Genomic DNA, 17,910 nt, shown 5'->3' on the forward strand with positions numbered 1-17,910 from the left:
TCCCCCACTGCACTGGCTCAGTTTGTCCCAGCTCTGAGTGCCTATCCTTGTCCCATCCCTCTGCATCAGATGAAGATCAGTAGCCCAGTGTTGTGACCCATGATGCAGATAGCCCATTCCAGAGTATAAAAGGTCAATTTATTTTTGTTTACTCACTGGTGTGTGCGCATGAGGGAGAAGATAACTAAGCTTTAACGAAAAAAAACAGCAGAATGACGGGAAGGCAGGTGGAAAGGGACAAAGTGGGTGTGGGCACTGACTACATTGTATGATTTTCTGTGGAGTGCATACCTCCAGTGGCTCCTAGATCCACAGGAGAAATCAGTGAGTGAATTCAAGCTGTGTAGCAATAACTTTTGCTGCTATCTGACATTGACAGACATTCATTTTTGCTCTGAGAACCTAAAACTCATTTGAAATGTAACTTTTGCAGCTGCTGCCTATATATTTTTAATAGAATCATAGAAAGCAGGACCATCCCCAACTAGAGCATTCCAGCCAGGGCTTTGTCAGTTTATATTATACTGATATAATACTATATCAACTGATAATGTTCTAGTGTGCTTTGTCTCTTTCATCCTTTCTTGGGTTTTCTCCCCCATTTTGCTCAGCTTTGTAAATTTTATCAGCTTCAGTGGAGCTTCAGGTAATTCGTTAAAACTTTGTCCTTAGTTTTAACTTACCCTTGCCTCCCCTCTAGAGAATGGTCACTGCTTCCTTCTTCTCTCAAACTTTTACAATGGTTCTTCTGAGAAAAGGAAATCTGATCTCATTTCCTCATGAGCTGTAAACAATGTATGTAACGTATCCTTCTCTTTTTCCCCCCACTTCTGTCAGGTTGAGGCTGTACCCCCGGATGCTCAGGGACGTGTCTGTAATGGACCTTTCAACCTGTGTCCTAGGGCAGAATGTCAGTATGCCCATATGTGTTGGAGCAACTGCTATGCAGTGCATGGCTCACCTTGATGGAGAAACAGCAACTGCCAGAGGTAAATTGTCCAACAGCCAAGGAACTCTGATAGAAGACCAAAACAACAAAGGGGATACTATTGAGCCTGCTGTGCACAACCCCCCTGCTTAGCTTCTTGCTAGTAATTCTGCATTTCAGATGTTGCTGTCAGAATAATTGGTGTTTTATTTTGTTTGTTTGTTTTCCTTCACCTCAGAATGGTGATGAGAAATCCAATCTAGAGAGGGAAATGATTCACCAGCCAAGAGAGAAGGACAAAAGTAATATCTGTTTTATTATCTCCTTTTCAAATTGATTATGTATAATTTACAAAGGGAAGCTGTGTGTGAGCATATTGGAATGCCACAGTTGGTTCCTGGGCAAAGGGGCCACGGCTTCCATCCTTTGAGCTGCATGGACTGTCCTGATCCTCATATGGTGTCATCAGCTTAGCTCTTTAACAGAATTACACCCACCTGTATCAGCTGAAGATTTGACCCTTTTAGGGTATGACATTGACCCAACATCAAGTGGAATGCATTCTGGCTCATGAGAACTTCTGTTGGGCCAAAAAGTGATGCAACAGGAACCCCAGCCTTTCTTTTTCCCCCCAAAATTAATGTTGTTTATGGAATGTCTACAAACCATGTTAATTCTGGATTGTTGGTACCATTAGAACTACTTTTGTCTCTATTTATTTTATTCTTTTGTAACAAAGTAAGTTCTCAGTTTTCTATTCCTAAGTGAGAGTCATTGTCTGCTCTCAGTTCTATCAGTGTTGGGGTGGGGGGCACTTCCCTTTACTCCTAAGATGCTCCAAGTCTAACCCCCTGACTTGGGATAGACGCTCTTCCTACAGGCACAGAGGGAGGGAGGGACCTTGCATTAAAGTGGTGGCATGAAGAAAATCTTGATGAATTGTTTCAGTGGCTAATTGCCTTCTCTTAAAAATTAGCATCTTGTTTTGTAGTATGCATCTTCAGTTTCCAGCTGTAAGATTCTAATATGGTTTCTTTTTTTCTTCTGATAGCTTTGAGTCCTCTTTATCAGACATCTTTCTCTCATTCAAGGACTTAAGGACCATGAGCAGTTTGTTTGTTAACCACCTCTTTGGTAACTTAAATAGATAAAAACATCCAAAGATGAAGATTCTAAGAGCAGGTTAGACAAAAGTTTGTTTTTAGTGGTTTAAACAATGATGATCAGCTCTTGAGCAGGTAGTTTGACTAGATGACCTTCTTTGGCCTTGTCCAGCCCTATTCCTTTATGATTCTGTGATTTTTAGTGCTGTCATTAAAGCATATTTTCTACCTCGCTAGGTGTTCTTGTTATCACTGACAGCTTAAAACGTGCAAATGTGTCATAGCAAATCCTTTACAGTTACTTGTTGTTCAAACATACCTTCAGTGTACTGGTATTCTTGGTCCATAATTTACTGTCAAGTTGTTTAAAGGGGAACTATGTAGTATAAAAATTGTAGCCTCATGGATTATACAAATTCCCTGATAGTGTTTTTTGTTCCTTGATTGGATGAGCATAACACTCAGCACTGGATGTCTGGTGTCCAACTGTGAATTCACTTGCCCCAAATATTCTGCCTCAGTTGCTTATAATTAATTGTTTTTGAGATTTTTGTAATGTTTAAGTCTTCTGCTAGTATGTTTGCAAAATGTGAATGTGGGTGACTGTATGAAAACAATTACTAAAACAATTCAATATAATGTAAGAAAAATTCAAACAATAATAGGCTTTTATGTGAGACTGTCTATACTGCCAATCCTGAGTCTGTTTTTGTATATGCTAGGTAATCCATACTTTTATTTATAGAATTTAAAGGGGCTTTGATTAACTGTAAAAACTGCAATCTGTTCATGAAAGTTAACCCTTTGTGTATATAACAAGCCATCAAGCAAAATAGGACTGTATTAAGGTAGGTGTTGTACAAAGGGTGTTACTGGTAATCTTTTCTCCAAAGAAATTACAAATTCTATTCTATTTATTAGGCATCTAAATGGATTTGGGCACCTAAGTGCAATTCAATTCTGTTTCACCTTGTTGAAATCCTGAAATCCATAAATGCTTCTACCTTTGCAAGTGGGTGCATCTACACGTACAATTAATTTGAAGCAATACACTCTGGTGCATATCGTGCTGGAGTTTATTGCTTCCAGGTATCGTGTTTGAACATGTGCCTGGGACCACAGCACGTTGAGCCAGGTTGAAGCAGCCCCAGCTGGCAGGGTCCCTGGAGAGTCAGCCTGCCAGCCCAGGGCTGCTCTGACCTGGCTTAACATGCTGCAGAGGGGCTGGCTGGGGCATGAGGGTTCTTCAGTGCATGGCTAACTAGCAGGCAGCCCCTCCACTAAAGCACCCGTATACCCTACACAGCCCTGTTAGTATCTACATGTGTGTTGCTGCACAGTAAATAACAGACTTTTTTGTGGAGCTAAGTAGGCCACACATGTAGACATGCCCACTATCATCTAACCCTTAAAACTAAGTCACAGAAAAGGAATATAATTGCACTTACGTGCATGAGTCCACTTACATACCAGATAGGTGGAATAGAATCTGCCTCCTGATATGTCCACCTGAATGACACCTTTGTAAGATACATATGTGTTGGACTTGAATAGGATCAGACTGTACATAAATATTTTCTAATGAAGACACAACAAATAAGTATTAGTGCAACTAATGGAGAGATGAGCAAGGTAATCTGGGTGCCAACTTTGATGTTGGGGGCAGGCAGGTGCAAACATAGCAGCTGCCACTGCTACCAGCCTGGTTGTGGCAATGACCTGGCCACTGCTGCTGCCCCATGTTTTTTGGGTGCAGAACTGCACAGCTACACCTCTGCAAATAGGGCTATGAAACATGGGACAGCAAGGTAAAATAGCAGGTTATAAGAAATGGGCTATACATATCCCACATTAGAAGCAGAAAAAATACACTTGAGTGTTTTTTGTTCATGTGAAACTCAGAGTTCCACTCTGTTCTTCCATGGGGAAAAGGATTAAGATCTACTTGAAAACCTTGCTTACAGTGTGTGTACATGCTGAAACTGGTACTCGGAGGGCATACCAACTCCAGCACAGGATTCCAGCAGCTTAATCAAGGTCAGCTCTTCTATTAGGACTAGGCTTCACAATCTTTAGTGTTCATTTAGAAGCAGCCTGAATGATAAACTCCGTAAGAGCCAGTTGCTTTGATTAGAGACATATGTGTTTAAAGAAGTATTTCTAAGAAAATGTATAAGCTAACAAGAGCTCATAGTGTATGGTTATACAGATATGTTCCACATGATGGAGCTCTAATACCTTTAATAGGCAGTAATGATTTAAGAGCAGGAGTTCCAGCACTGTCAGTTGTGTTAGTGATGTCTGGTTCCCTGGCAACATTTCTAGGTATTTTTGGCCCTGGCTACAATGATAGGACATTGCTGAGGAAACTGTGAACCATAACACTGTTAAATGCAAACATGGTAATATAATGCTAGGGCTGAAATTTGTAAATGTGCAAAATTCAGGACAGTCCCATAGCTAAGATTCCCACATAGGTCATGACCTAGCTGCATTTTAAAGCATAAATTTTAATTGCATTTACAGTACAGCCCTGCAATATGCTAACTACAATGGCTGAGTTATGGCTGTGGTAGATAATTCAATTTTGGAAAGTCTTGGTTTTGTGCCTTTAAGATCTTAAATTTAACATGTGATTTTTGCATTTAATTTTTTTCAGATTTAACATCAAAAAGGAAAAACAAGGGGGGTTGACATTTGTCAGTGTGTGGTCAAATATATATATATATAAATATTATATAGCTCTCCACATTCAAATAAAGATATGATTAGAATCTCAGCTGTAATATTGGGTTAATATTTGAAACCTCTTAAAGTTGGAGTGGATATTTAGATCCAAGATCCCGTTTGGCTGAAACGCAGTGATAAGAACCGGAGTGCCCTCTAATTTTGGGAAAATTGGGTTCTGAACAATTTTTAACATTTAATTAATTTTTCTTATGGTCCCTTTAAAAACTCATGTCATGTTTTCACCGACAACAGGAATATACAGAACAGATTCTTAGTTGGTGTAAATCAGCATTGCTTTAACTGAGCTACAGTTATTTATATTTGCAGAGGATCTGGCTCATTATGTGATGCCTTTTGTAAAATACTTCATGATGTGTAAGCTCAAATTCCCTGGAAGATGCATAGGAAAAAAACCATAATGTGTGCCTCTCCTATTGTGAGAACATTCAAAATGTGTTCAGTGACGCTTCTTTCCAGCAAGAGAACAATCATCAGGAGGAGCAGCCGCATGAGGCTCTCTGCCAGAAGAGGGATTCTCTCTAGGGCCTTTGGTAAAACTGTTGTCTGCAGACCATGGGTGGCCTGGTTTTGAATCCCAGTGGAGGTAGTGGTCGGGTTGCATGCACAGAATCCAGCTTTGGAGGATAGCAGCTCTGCTAGTCAATAAGACCACTCTGTGTTATCTGGCCATCATTCAGCAGACACAACAATAGATCTCAGTGTTACAGGGACTCGACTTCAGAAGAGAGAATCTAAGCTGACACGGACTGTACCAAAATTGCAGGTGTTATGGCTATGAGAGAGAACAGGCTTTATCTACCTCTTCGTGTTTTAAAAACGCATTTATTTATAACATTTAATTTGCCCACTGAATTCCCTTATGTGGCACATCATCCAGAGATGGAAGATAAGAAAATAATTTAAACAAATGCCACTACTTCTACATTTTTCTTCCAAATTCTGTCATTGAGTGAAAAATTCATTCTGAATAGATGGGCACCCATGCTGTTATAGTGCTTTTGGGAGAAAAGTGAATTTCTTCTTGCAACTTTATCCTACAGAGTGAACACCAACAGGTCATTAGTTTAGAATTTAATTGTCAATACTGTATACCTACTGAATACTACGTAAGAATTATGAACCCAATTTTCAGTTAGTGGAAACTGATACAGCATAACTGTGTACGGTGATTCATACCAGCTGTAGTTCTGGGAATCTGGAGTATCTGTCCTGGGGGAACTTCTGGTATTTCAGTGTTGGATTCATTGATGTTAAAGAATGGAAGAATCATTGTGGTCCTCTGGCCATCCTCCTACATAACACAGGTGGTTGGACTTTGTTGTACTAATGCCTGATTCAGGTCTGATAGTCCTGGTTGACCAAGGCCCTATTGCTTAGCAAAACCATCCAATCCTGCCCTAAAAAAATTCCCACGATAGAGAATCTAGTACAACATTTAATCAGTTGTTTCAGTAGGTTCATTTTCTTCCTGTTTAAAAAAAAGTGTTCCTTATCTGTACTTTAAGTTTATCTTTAAGTGTGCCTAGTTTCAGCTTCCTGCCACTGGATTTTGTTATATCTTTGCTGGCTGGATTTGAAGAGCTTTGTCTTCAAATGTTAAATAGAATAGGGTCAGGAACCAATTTCTGTAGGATCCTTGTTGAAACACACCTGCTTGACGATAGATCCATATTTCACTTTGCAAATAATGTAGTGCAGAAGATTGCATGTTTGCATATTTGAGACCAATCAGTTAACCAAATTTTAACCATTAGCTGTCATTAAGATTTATTGTGGGCCATATTGATAAATTAAGATTTACTGTGGGCCATTGTTGCAGTTTCTTAATCAGAATGTCATGGAGCACTAAGTTAAATGCCTTACAGAAATTTAAATATATTCCATCAACACTATTACCTTTGTCAGCCAAGCTCCATGTATCTTTGTAAGCTCCATGCATCTCTTTCTGTTTTGTTGCGAAAAAGGGATGACTTGTTTTCTGATCATTTGGAGAGACAACAGTTTTTTGTGTGATGCTTCCTAAGTACTTCAAGCCTAGCATAACTAGCACATTCAGGGGCCTTGTTCCCCTTAAGTTAATGGTCTTTTGACCATGCCTTTGGCATATCTCAGCGGAATCATTTAATTCATTCATCAAACAATGTAAATGCAGGCAAAAAAGGGCTAGTCTGAGTTAATTGCCTTTCCGGCTGCAAACCGAAACTTGGTATAGGCTGCCACAGGCAATGGACTTCATTCAGCACATTTATACAAGTGCTCTGGCATGACAGCCCTGATTTTTAGATCAACACGAAATATTTTGTACTTTGTCACTGACTATTTTCCTCCCTGAGTAACAACATCCTGTACAGATGACAACATGCATTTTGTCAACAAAATTATTTTAGGCGCAGCTGGTGCTGGCACAGGTTGTTTTGTTGAGTAAGTCATTGTCAGGGCCTTCCTGGCCAAATGCATTTCATCAAGGAAATAACTTTAGGCACTTCAAACAATTTATTTCTTAGGAAATGCAGCCTAGAAAACCTGGTTACTTCTCTTCCACCAAGTCGGAAGGAAACCAAATTAACACAAAATAGTACATTCCTCCCTTTGAACCTAGAAATGATGTTTTCACAGGTGGGTTTGTATCAGATTTACTGGACTAGGACAGTCCTGGGGACCCACTCAAAAGGGTCCCATAAGACTGGAAATGATGGGAGTTGCAGCAAGAAAGAGATAGCCAAGCTTGTATAAATCATACAAGACGACTAATTCCCTGAGAAAATATGCAAGCTAAACCTGAGGCCTTGCCATACTCTTCTCCACAACTATGTTTAACTTGGAGGTCACATCCAGTGTACTCTTTCCATATCACTGCATGAGAGTGGGTTCCAAACCATATCTTTCATGAATGACATGTGCCCCTGGAGGCTGGGGGGGCACAGCAATCGCCCGCAGAAGTGGTGATGGTGTCGCCGGTGAGTGGGGAGCTCCTGCAGGTGGCCACAGCGCTGTCAATGCTGGCGGTGTTGGCAGTGAGAGTGGGGGTGCTGGTGAGCAGTGACCGCGTGCAGGCACTGCCGGCAGCACAGGTGGTGGCCAACTGCAGGGGGTGCACTGCCAATCTTGGGGGGTGCATATGCACCCGCATGCACCCACTATGTGTTGCCAATGATATTTAGTAAGACGAAATGTCCTCAGGGATGAAGAACAACTGTGCTGCCTCTTGGAGCACTGCCAAAATTTCCAGGTGGTGTTGGGCCTCATTTTTTGGCTGATCTAGGCTCCACTTAACCTTCATTTGTCTCTTGATCCTATGTTTTTACTGTATTTACTGAAATTTAAGGTTACTCCCCAATAATTAGATTCTGTACATGAAACATTTATACACTTTATTATAATTTTCTATGAATAGAATCTAATTATTTGAAAGTTGCCTTTAATTCTCCCCCCAGTCGCTGCTGCACATGGGTAGGCAGTTGGGGTGCAGGTGGTGTGGGCAGGTCAAATACTTGCCCCTGCTTGTGCCTGCCCCCCTGCCTGCCTTCCCCAACCCCATAGCCTTGGGCTCCCCTTCCCTCTCTCCTTCCCTCTCCACCTGTGCTCCCACCCCTGCCCTTCCCCCACCATCCTCTGCTTTCTCTCTCCCCCTCCCCACCAGCTTCTGTCCCTTGCTCTGCACTGGCAGGCTCCATCCCCATTCTTGCCTGGGGCACAGATCATGGCTCCAGCCCAGCATCCATGCAGGCTGCTCACCCCTGCTACAGGGCCAGCTGGGCCATGCTTTGTGTCCCATGCTGCAGCATTGATGGAGCTTGCCAGTGTGGAACAAGGTAAGTGGGGTAGGGAGAGGGGCAGGTGGAGGAGCTGAGGCTGTGTGGGGGGAGAGATGAGGAGAAAAGCCTGCAGGGAGGAGATGGCATGGTGCAGAGGCTATGGAGGGAGGGGGGCAGCAGCTGCAGCTATGGCCCCAACCCCAGGTAGAGGCTGGAGCCCAAGCCACAAAAGCCACATGCCCCCTACTGTCATACTTGATTCTAAGATGAGGGGATTTCCTATCCATATTAAACGGGGGGGGGAGAGGACCTCATCTTAGAATCGAGTAAATATGGTATACTGAATTCAGGACTACATTATATTATATCTTTTTTTTTTTCTTGTGGCAGTATCGCCTGACCTCTCACGTTCATTTTGCATCTCAGCCAGCCCATGGACCCACTGAGTTGGGCACAAGCATATAGAACATGACAGACCCTTCCAGAAAGACCTTGCAGTTTGTGACCCTGATCTTGAAAAGGTGTTAGTTCATGGAAAACTTGGTTTCCTTTTAGCAGCCCTGTTGACTCTTATGGGAGCCTTCATAGTGTATGAACAGGTCCCAGCCAGTGCAGGATCAAAACCTAAGAGAGAAGATGAAATGCATACCAAGTCAATGAGGAGTGTGAGAGGGCAGATTAACACAAATAATCTAATGTTTATATTCTCCCACTGTTCCCTCGCTGTAACTAGAATGTCCCTAGCATGAATCCAATAGTACTTTGTACAGTAAGGCAAATGAAAACTAATGCCTAGCACAAGCCAAGATTCAAGATATAGTATCATTAAGATTGTTTCAGTGAATACCTATTCTGAAGTGTTAGGCTTTTCTGGCCATTCAGATCATATTGGAATAGGATCTCATAGCCTATTCTCTAGTCCGATGGAGGTAATTCCTATGAACATCAATGGTACCTGTGAGGACACAAAAGAGAAAAGAATACCACTTTAAATATTTGTCAGTTCTTTTCACTCTTCCTGCCATGAATAGTTGAAATGTCTGAAGTTATTTTAGGGCAGCTAAAAGCATCACACATTTTGAAAATGCAAAAATTGTGTTGTTTAAAGTTTATAAAATGGTTGAAATATATATAAGTGCATTCACTTATACATCCATTCAGTTAAACCTGGAACCTAAATCTGAACAGCTTTGTGTGTGTGTGTGCATGTGCGTGCTTCACACCTGCCTCTGAGAATCCAAAACACGTGCCTATAGTTTAGATTTGGGATCTCAGCCATAACCAGAAATGGTTAATTTTCCAGGTATAGTACAGATGAGGTATAAATGTTGCATGACCTGTGAGAATTCAGGGTACTATGTAATCTGTTTTGGCACTGTGAGCCCACACAGTCAAATGGGTCGCCAACTGGCTGGAGGGCCGCACCCAGGGGGTGGTGGTGGATGGGTCCTTCTCAACCTGGAAGGACGTGGGCAGTGGGGTCCCCCAGGGCTCGGTCCTCGGGCCCGCACTGTTCAATATCTTCACCAGCGACTTGGACAAGGGGGTAAAAAGAACCCTGTTCAAATTTGCTGATGACACTAAGATGTGGGGGGATGTGGGCACACTAGAAGGAAGCAAAAGGCTACAATCAGATCTAGACAGGTTGCAGGGATGGGCAGAAGAGAATAGGATGGGATTCAATACAAACAAGTGCAAAGTGATGCACCTGGGGAGGAACAACCGGCACCATACCTACAGGTTGGGGAACTCCCTTCTTGTCAGCACGGAGGTGGAAAAGGATCAAGATGAACATGGGCCAGCAGTGTGGGGAGGCAGTCAGGTAGGCCAACCGTACCTTGTCATGCATCCACAGATGCATCTCAAGCAGGTCCAAAGAGGTGATCCTCCCCTTCTACGTGGCACTGGTGAGGCCGCAGTTGGAGTACTGTAGCCAGTTCTGGGCGCCGCACTTCAGGAGGGATGTGGACAGCATGGAGAGGGTCCAGAGGAGGGCCATTCACATGATCAGGGGACAGCAGGGCAGGCCCTATGAGGAAAGGCTACGGGACCTGAACCTGTTCAGCCTCCACAAGAGAAGGCTGAGGGGGGAATCTAGTGGCCTGTTACAAACTAGTCAGGGGGGATCAGCAGGCATTGGGGGAGTCCCTGTTCCCCTGAGCACTGCTAGGACTGACCAGGAATAATGGTCACAAGCTGGCAGAGGGTAGGTTTAGGTTAGATATCAGGAGGCGCTACTTCATGGTCAGGGCGGCTAGGGTCTGGAACCAACTTCCAAGAGAAGTGGTGCAGGTTCCTACCCCGGGGGTCTTTAAGAGGAGGCTGGATGAACACCTTGCTGGGGTCGTTTGACCCCCAGCACTCCTTCCTGCCATGGCAGGGGGTCGGACTAGATGATTTACTCAGGTCCCTTCCAACCCTAGAAACTATGAAACTACTATTTAACCTTGAACTCAATGTCTAACCTAAACCTAAATCTAGATCCAGATGTAAGCATTTTCTTTGCAGTCCTTCCCTATATATACTACTGATTTTCTTTTTCCTTTTCTTTCTTTCCTTTCTTTAGAATCTGGTACAGGTTTCAGAAAATGCACAACATCCATTCTCATTAGACCTTTGCAATTGTACTTGTATTTCTGGGCTTGTGCAGGTATAACAGAGAACAGTGAAACCACTGTGAAATGAAATATAGATATTTTTTGCCATGATCTGGTTTCAGGCTTCTGAGTTGTCAACACTTAAAGGACTTGATTTAGTGGGATTTTAAAAAGGACCTAATTGAGTTGGACTCCTGAGTTCCATTGATATAAATTGGACTTAAGTGTTCAACATTCCCAGGCAGTTTTGGAAATCCTACTTTTATACAATTGAGATATACAAGTGATCCCAGTAATTTTAGCAGGATTTAATATGCATCAGTGCTTTGCTAGATCTGGATGCTTTCTATCTTGAAAAAGCTTATGATTTCTGAGAAACTCCCTCTTGGATTGGCTAGTTTGTGTGAAAGATTTTTCTTGGATTTGCCAATGGTGTGAACTCAACTAGGGCTTTTAAGTCAATTTAGATTAATTTTACCAAGTCATGTCTTGATTTAGACCATATGAAAACAGTAGTGTATACAGATGTTTATTCCACAAATACTGCAGTCAGGGTGCATCCAAATAAGTGCAAACGTGCAGTTTATGGCATTGCAGACCTGTCTCCGGTGGCACAAACCACACACACTGCACATGCAGGCATTTGCCACACTGCTGATTTGCAGCATGGCAGGGTTGTTTTGTTTTTTTTTTTGAGGGGGGAACCCAAGCAGAAAAAAGCAAGGCAATGGACAGGGTGGCAGTGTGCGCCACCTGAAACTGGAGCCTGGCCAGCTGGAGCCACACTCCAGCTGTCAGCCTGGCTCTATGCTGCTGCTGGAGCCCCGGGAGGAACACAAAACCCCAATCTGCTGGGACCAGTCCAGGTGCTGGGCTCAGTCTCCCCTACCCAACCTGGGGCAACTTGTTGTGCACCAGAGTGTGCGAGTACATAGTTGTGCCACTGCCATTTGTCCCCAGGGAAATGCCTGTGCCCACTCGTTTGGACATGCCCAGGCAGTTCATTGGTAGGGACTACTAGTTGAAATAGTAAACTTCAAGCTCATATTTACAGAAAGTGTATTTAAAACATGAGAATTCCTCCACACAACTAAACATTAAAAATAATCCAATCAAGTGACAAAAAATACGCCTTATTACATGTCAAGCTGACTTGATTTTTTAATACTTTTGGATAATCTAGTTGAGGATTATTTAGAAGATATTTTCAAGGAACAGATCCATTTAAGAAAATTGCTGTCTGCTTGCTGATAATTTGTGAACAAAAAGAGAAGCAACATTTACCAAACAAATGGCTTGTAATTCACCCTCTCTTGAGTAGGCAGGAAAGTGAAAATAAATTGCATGTCGCTTTTCTCATTAGGACCAGGTAAATGCAGGAGATGCATCTGTTATGACTCATTTTGCATAATTGTCATTTTCTACTGAATGAATAGCTTTTTTAAGCAAAAGAAAAATATAAGCAGCGAGGGCTAAGCAGATTCTGATGCATTATAAATGCCTATTTGATGTCTACTTGCTTCTTGGAATCTATGGATTGGGTAATTTATGGCTCCCTCTGTCTCATTTTCGTGAAGTAGCAAAACTCGAAAGATAGAAGACCAAAGCACACTTGTTTCCACTGATTGAAAACTGCCTGGTGGTTGAGGGGAGGGTGTAACCAATTTGTTTGAATAAACTGTTCATAAGTTTCCACTTTGAGAGATTTGTAATCGTTATTTAATAAAACCTTGTCATAAAGACCACTTTTTAGGGTCTGGATGGTATAGAGATGAGGTTTTATACAGAAGTCCATTTACATGAAAAATATACAGAATGTGGTAGACCAAGAAAAATAAGGCTCTATGTAATATTTTTGAATTTTACAGCATGTTTTCCTTTATTTTACATTAAGTGATAGATCACTCTGAAAAGAATAAGTGTTAGATTCATAAACTATAATGGCATGAGGTTAGCTGGTTTGTTAAGCTGCTTTGGGTAGATTCTCCCTTGTGGATACAGCCAGCACAGAACCTTGCTTTTAGCCCTTCTGCCCCTATTTTGAGATTTTTAAATGATGCCCAGTCCTTACCTACCCCACTGCACAGGGCTGAATTCACCCAGGAGATTAAGTGCAAGAGAGAAAGGCTCTGTCCTATGAAAAGGCAGTGAAATATAGCTCACAGGACACTTGGTGTATGTACAGCACCTATCACAGTGAAAGCCTGATTTCAAGTAGAGCCTTTTGGCACTAGGGCAATACTTCAACCAAAACAAGATTTCTAGTTTTAGATTAATCTCAGGTTGATAAAATTCACATTATAAATGTTCAGACTCAGGGTCTGACAGGCCGCAGTCCCTGCTTAGGCAATGGGCAAGTGGGGCAGGCGGTACCCACTCTGGGAGTTCTGGATGAAATGCTGTGGCCACTTCCCAGTCAGTGCGATCAGCCAAGGACCTCCCCCTCTCTGGTTGGTGAGATTGGCTGTGGGGGAACCCCAACCCTGGTCGCTGACTGGTGGCTGGGGGGGCATGTGTCCCTCCCTGACTAAGGTGGCACCAGTTGCCCATGAAGGCTGCTATGTATCCTTTTACAAGCAGGAAGCTGAGGCCCAAATTTTCATCAATGAAAACACCAAATATATTGAACAGCATTTCCTCAAGCAGTATTCAAACTTCATAATGTGGAGAGTGGCTAAGTAGTAAGACAGTGCTGTGGATCATGGTTTTCCTTTTACTTCCCACACCTCAAAACACCCTGTGGGAACAACAGCAACTGCTTACTTAGAAAAAATATGAGTAGGAAAATACTTGTATGTTATTTAATGACATTTAGTAGATGGAAACAAAGAGGAACCAAAACCTTTTGACTGACACTTCAGTAATACATGGTTCAAGTATCTCTGAGGGTTCAAATGTCACAGTTTGAGAGAGAGTCTCCTCAAACATAAAGGTTTGACACATCTCCTTTAAAAAGGCTCTACATATTGTGCACAGGGCCCTGTTAATTATGGTGGCGTGTGTGCGTATGTCCTTTTTGTTTGGCACTCATGCTTTGTTTCTGGCACTGGTGTCAGTTTTTCTGGCAGCTGGTAGCTGGATTATGAGGCTTTGCAAATTGCCTTCTTTCCCTTCGAGGAAAAGTGAGCAACGGGAAGTCTGGGCATATCCTAAGTGTATCTTCCTTGACTGAAACTATGTGGACCTGGACAGGAAGAGAGAACATCACAAACATGTGCAGCCAATTCCTTTCTTGAGATTCTGCACCAACATAGGGTACACTCCGTACTAAGAATTGCTTCCCAATACAAAGAATAAACCAGAGGGCGAGCTCTGTTCCCTGCCACAGCTTGTCTTGGAGTGTGTAACAGAAGTAACATTGTGCATTCCTTCAAAGACTGAAAGCTCACTTGTATGCCAAAAGAAGACTCTTTGTAACCAGGCCATCCAGTTACTCCTGCCACATGGAAACCATGTCTACAAATGACACTTTACTGCACAGTAGATTAGTCTACTGTGCATTAACGTGTCACTGGCTACACATGCAGGTGCTTACTGATCAGTAAATTAGTCTCCTATGCAGTAAATTTACTACCTGTATATGCAGGTAGTAAATATGCAAATACATACTGCACAGTAAATTTACCATGCAGTAAAGCCAAACAGCATTGATTGCATGTGTAAATGCATCCAGAGTGATTGAAAGGAGTCCAGCATAGTACAAATAGACACTAATCTAACTTGTGTTTCTCAGCCTGCAGATCAATGGGGACAGGGATGATGCTGAGCTCGTGGGCCACCTCCTCCATTGAAGAAGTTGCAGAAGCAGCTCCTGATGGCCTTCGCTGGCTACAGCTTTATATCTACAAGGACCGGGAGGTCACTAAAGCACTTGTGCAGCGAGCAGAGAAAGCAGGCTACAAAGGAATCTTTGTGACCGTGGACACGCCGCTCCTTGGCAAACGCTTTGATGATGTACGCAACAGGTTCCAGCTCCCCCCTTACCTCAGGTACTGACCAGGCTGCTGCTCCGGAAAGGGCGTATTCGCCTTGGGCATGCTCCTTGCCTCCCTCTGCAATGTTGTTTGTTGTTGTTGGGCTGTTTCCTTCTGCTGAGAGGAGGACATTTTTCTCGATTACAAATGTCTCTTTTCCATTTACCATGCCAGGAGTTGAGCAAGCTCCTTCTGTAATGCTTCTCTTGCCCTTGCCAGATATAGGAGCCTGCTTGAGAACAACCCCCTTTCCTGGGGCTGCTGGGCTTTCTTAGCTGAGTGTAGTGATAAAGAAGACGACAGTGTGTACAGTAGCTGGGCTGAATGAAGCTGCCAGTATGAGAGAGAAGCTGAAGGGGTTTATTTGTTTTAGTATATTTGTGTAAGTAGTTTTTCTTTATGAAGGCATTCATCTGTGTAGTGTATTTGTGCATCTCAGGACTCATTCTATAGGTGGAGCCATCCATTGGCAACCATAGCCCAAACTGTTTCATCTCTTGAGCACTAAGTGGATTTAAGCACCTAAGTGCTATTCTGTTTCATTTTATTTGTGAAATCCATTAATACATCTACTTTTGTAAGACATCATTATTTGACCCTGAACACTGAATTGCAAAACAGCAGAGAGAAGGAGGACTCGCACACCTTTTGCACAAACAAGGACTTGAACAGAATAGAATAGAACTGCACGTAGGTGCCTAAGTCCACTTTCATTCCTAGTAGGTGGAATAGACTCTGTCCTCTCTAGGCTGTAGTACTGTGGGGTGTTTTGCACTGATTAAAGCTGTCACCTCCACTCTGTTTTGAGAGTAAATATGCAGAATCAAGTGACAGACTCTGATTCCTCTTTCATACCTATTCAGATGCCATGTGATTCAACAGGGCGGATAGGAAAAAACCTGCCATTTAGGCAGGGGGATATTTCCCTGCACTTCTATAAAATAGAAGAGTGCTTTGCATCATAGAAAATAATTACCATATATTAAGAATTTTGAGCAATATCTAACATAGAGGAACTGCACCAATGTACATGCATGAAGAGACTGAAGTGTCAGCTTCTTCATGAGCTACATGAAAATCACAGTGTAGCATAACTTCTTTTGCCATCACTCCAACAACTGCATCGATGTAAGTGTCTCATTACTGGGACATACTTTCTGGTTGAACAGTTCTTTGAGGGAGGCCATCTCTGCCTGGGTTATGCCCCATGTTTCCATTTCCCCTTATGAGAAATGGAGACATTATGGGAAAAGGGACACATCTGTCCCTCAGGAAGGTCACCAAGTGCCTCTCCACCAAGTATAGTACCACATTTCCAACAGCTTTGTCTTGAAATTTCGCTGAACATAACAGTCTATCTCTCTCTGCCTTTCTATATGCTCCTGTTTCTATTCTTGCACCTCATTTTAGAACCTGTATACTCTATGATGCACTACAGCTGGAGCCTCCTGAGTTAACCTCAGCAATCATTTCAGGTTGCCTTTATCCCAGGGCTCAAGTATTTAAATGCATGTTTCCAAGAGTATTCTACGTGTGTCTCTAACACTAACACTAATTTGACAAGGGGTCAGGACCTCAGCTGGTACAAATTGTTTGCAATTTAGAGTTGGTTAAATAAGCATCCAGTAGCTTGATATTTAATCTGGCTTGTTCACCATCTTGTATAATCAGGGATGATTTGGGCTAAAGAAACTGAGATTTATTTCAGGAGTTATCCTCATTCATCGTGCAGCCAAGGGGGCTCAGTCATGCATGCTGTTTGGGCTGCTACCTCTTAAATATTAGGTGCTCATCATGAAACAGTGGTAACTCAATGTGCATCCTAACCATCCTTTTCTTACACCTCTGCCTGCTTGATTTATCATGTACTTCTTATGAAACACTTTGAATCTCCATGCACTTACAGCTGGTAGAACATTTCTGGGACTGTGAAATCTAAGTCACAGGAGTACCTTGAGGAAAATCTGCTTTTAATGGATTGAACCGTGTAAAATTCTAATACTGGAGTAATATGTAAATAGAATACTTGAGATTTTTTTATGAAATGGCATTCATGTTGTTTTTTCATTTCAGAGTCATAGGTGAAATTCTCCAGTGTGGTACTCTCTTAAGTTATGTGATAACTTTTTCTTGGCTTCAGACTTTCAACAAAGTTTCAGAGTAACAACAAGGTGCCATTGTGCACAGAAATTTATGTAAGGCAACATTCATTCAAGTGTTGATCTGCATTTCAGAGTCCAAGAAAAACAACAGTTATTTATATAATCTTATCCGTGGGCCTGTTTTTTCCTATCCGCCCTGCCTCCGCACAAACCAACAGCTGAGAAGCTGGATCTTGCCTACCAGGGGAGTGAGCATGCGGACAGCTCCTTCCTCATTTTCTCTGAATGGCGCGACTAGAACAGCAGAGCAAAGGTCTAAATCCATGCCAAACTCAGCCGGTTCCTGATTTGGATGCAGAAGTAAAACCAGCCATTTTTTTTCACATGAAAGTTCCCCAGTCTTTTCACAAATGCAAAATGAAATGCCATGCTATCACAGAATGAGCAACACTTTGAAGAAGCCGAGCTGGCCAATGGCTAGATCTGTAACTTGGTGCACATGTGACCTGATTTCTAATCATGGTTCTGTTACTGACCTGCTATATGATTTTGGGCAAGCCATTTTGCCTATCCATCATATTTTTTCTTCTCTCACTTTCTCTATTAGCAATCTACAGCCTTTAAGACAGGGACTGGTTCTTAGTTTGTATAGATACAACACCTTTCATGATATGGGTATCCAGCTGGGGGGTGTCAAGAT

General features: G+C 42.4%; 1 protein-coding gene across 1 annotated transcript in view; it reads left to right on the top strand.

Moving 5' to 3' along the window:
* Nucleotides 1-17,910, top strand: part of HAO1 (hydroxyacid oxidase 1) — a 49,679-nt gene that overhangs the window by 13,395 nt on the left and 18,374 nt on the right. The window contains exons 2-3 of the mRNA XM_090051637.1: nt 838-989; nt 14,868-15,123. Of these exons, the coding sequence (XP_089907763.1) occupies nt 838-989; nt 14,868-15,123 (408 nt within the window). The remainder of the gene's footprint in view (nt 1-837; nt 990-14,867; nt 15,124-17,910) is intronic.

The sequence above is a fragment of the Crocodylus siamensis genome, chromosome 1 (assembly GCF_052110815.1).
Source record: "Crocodylus siamensis isolate JL-2025a chromosome 1, ASM5211081v1, whole genome shotgun sequence".
Taxonomy (NCBI): Eukaryota; Metazoa; Chordata; order Crocodylia; family Crocodylidae; genus Crocodylus; species Crocodylus siamensis.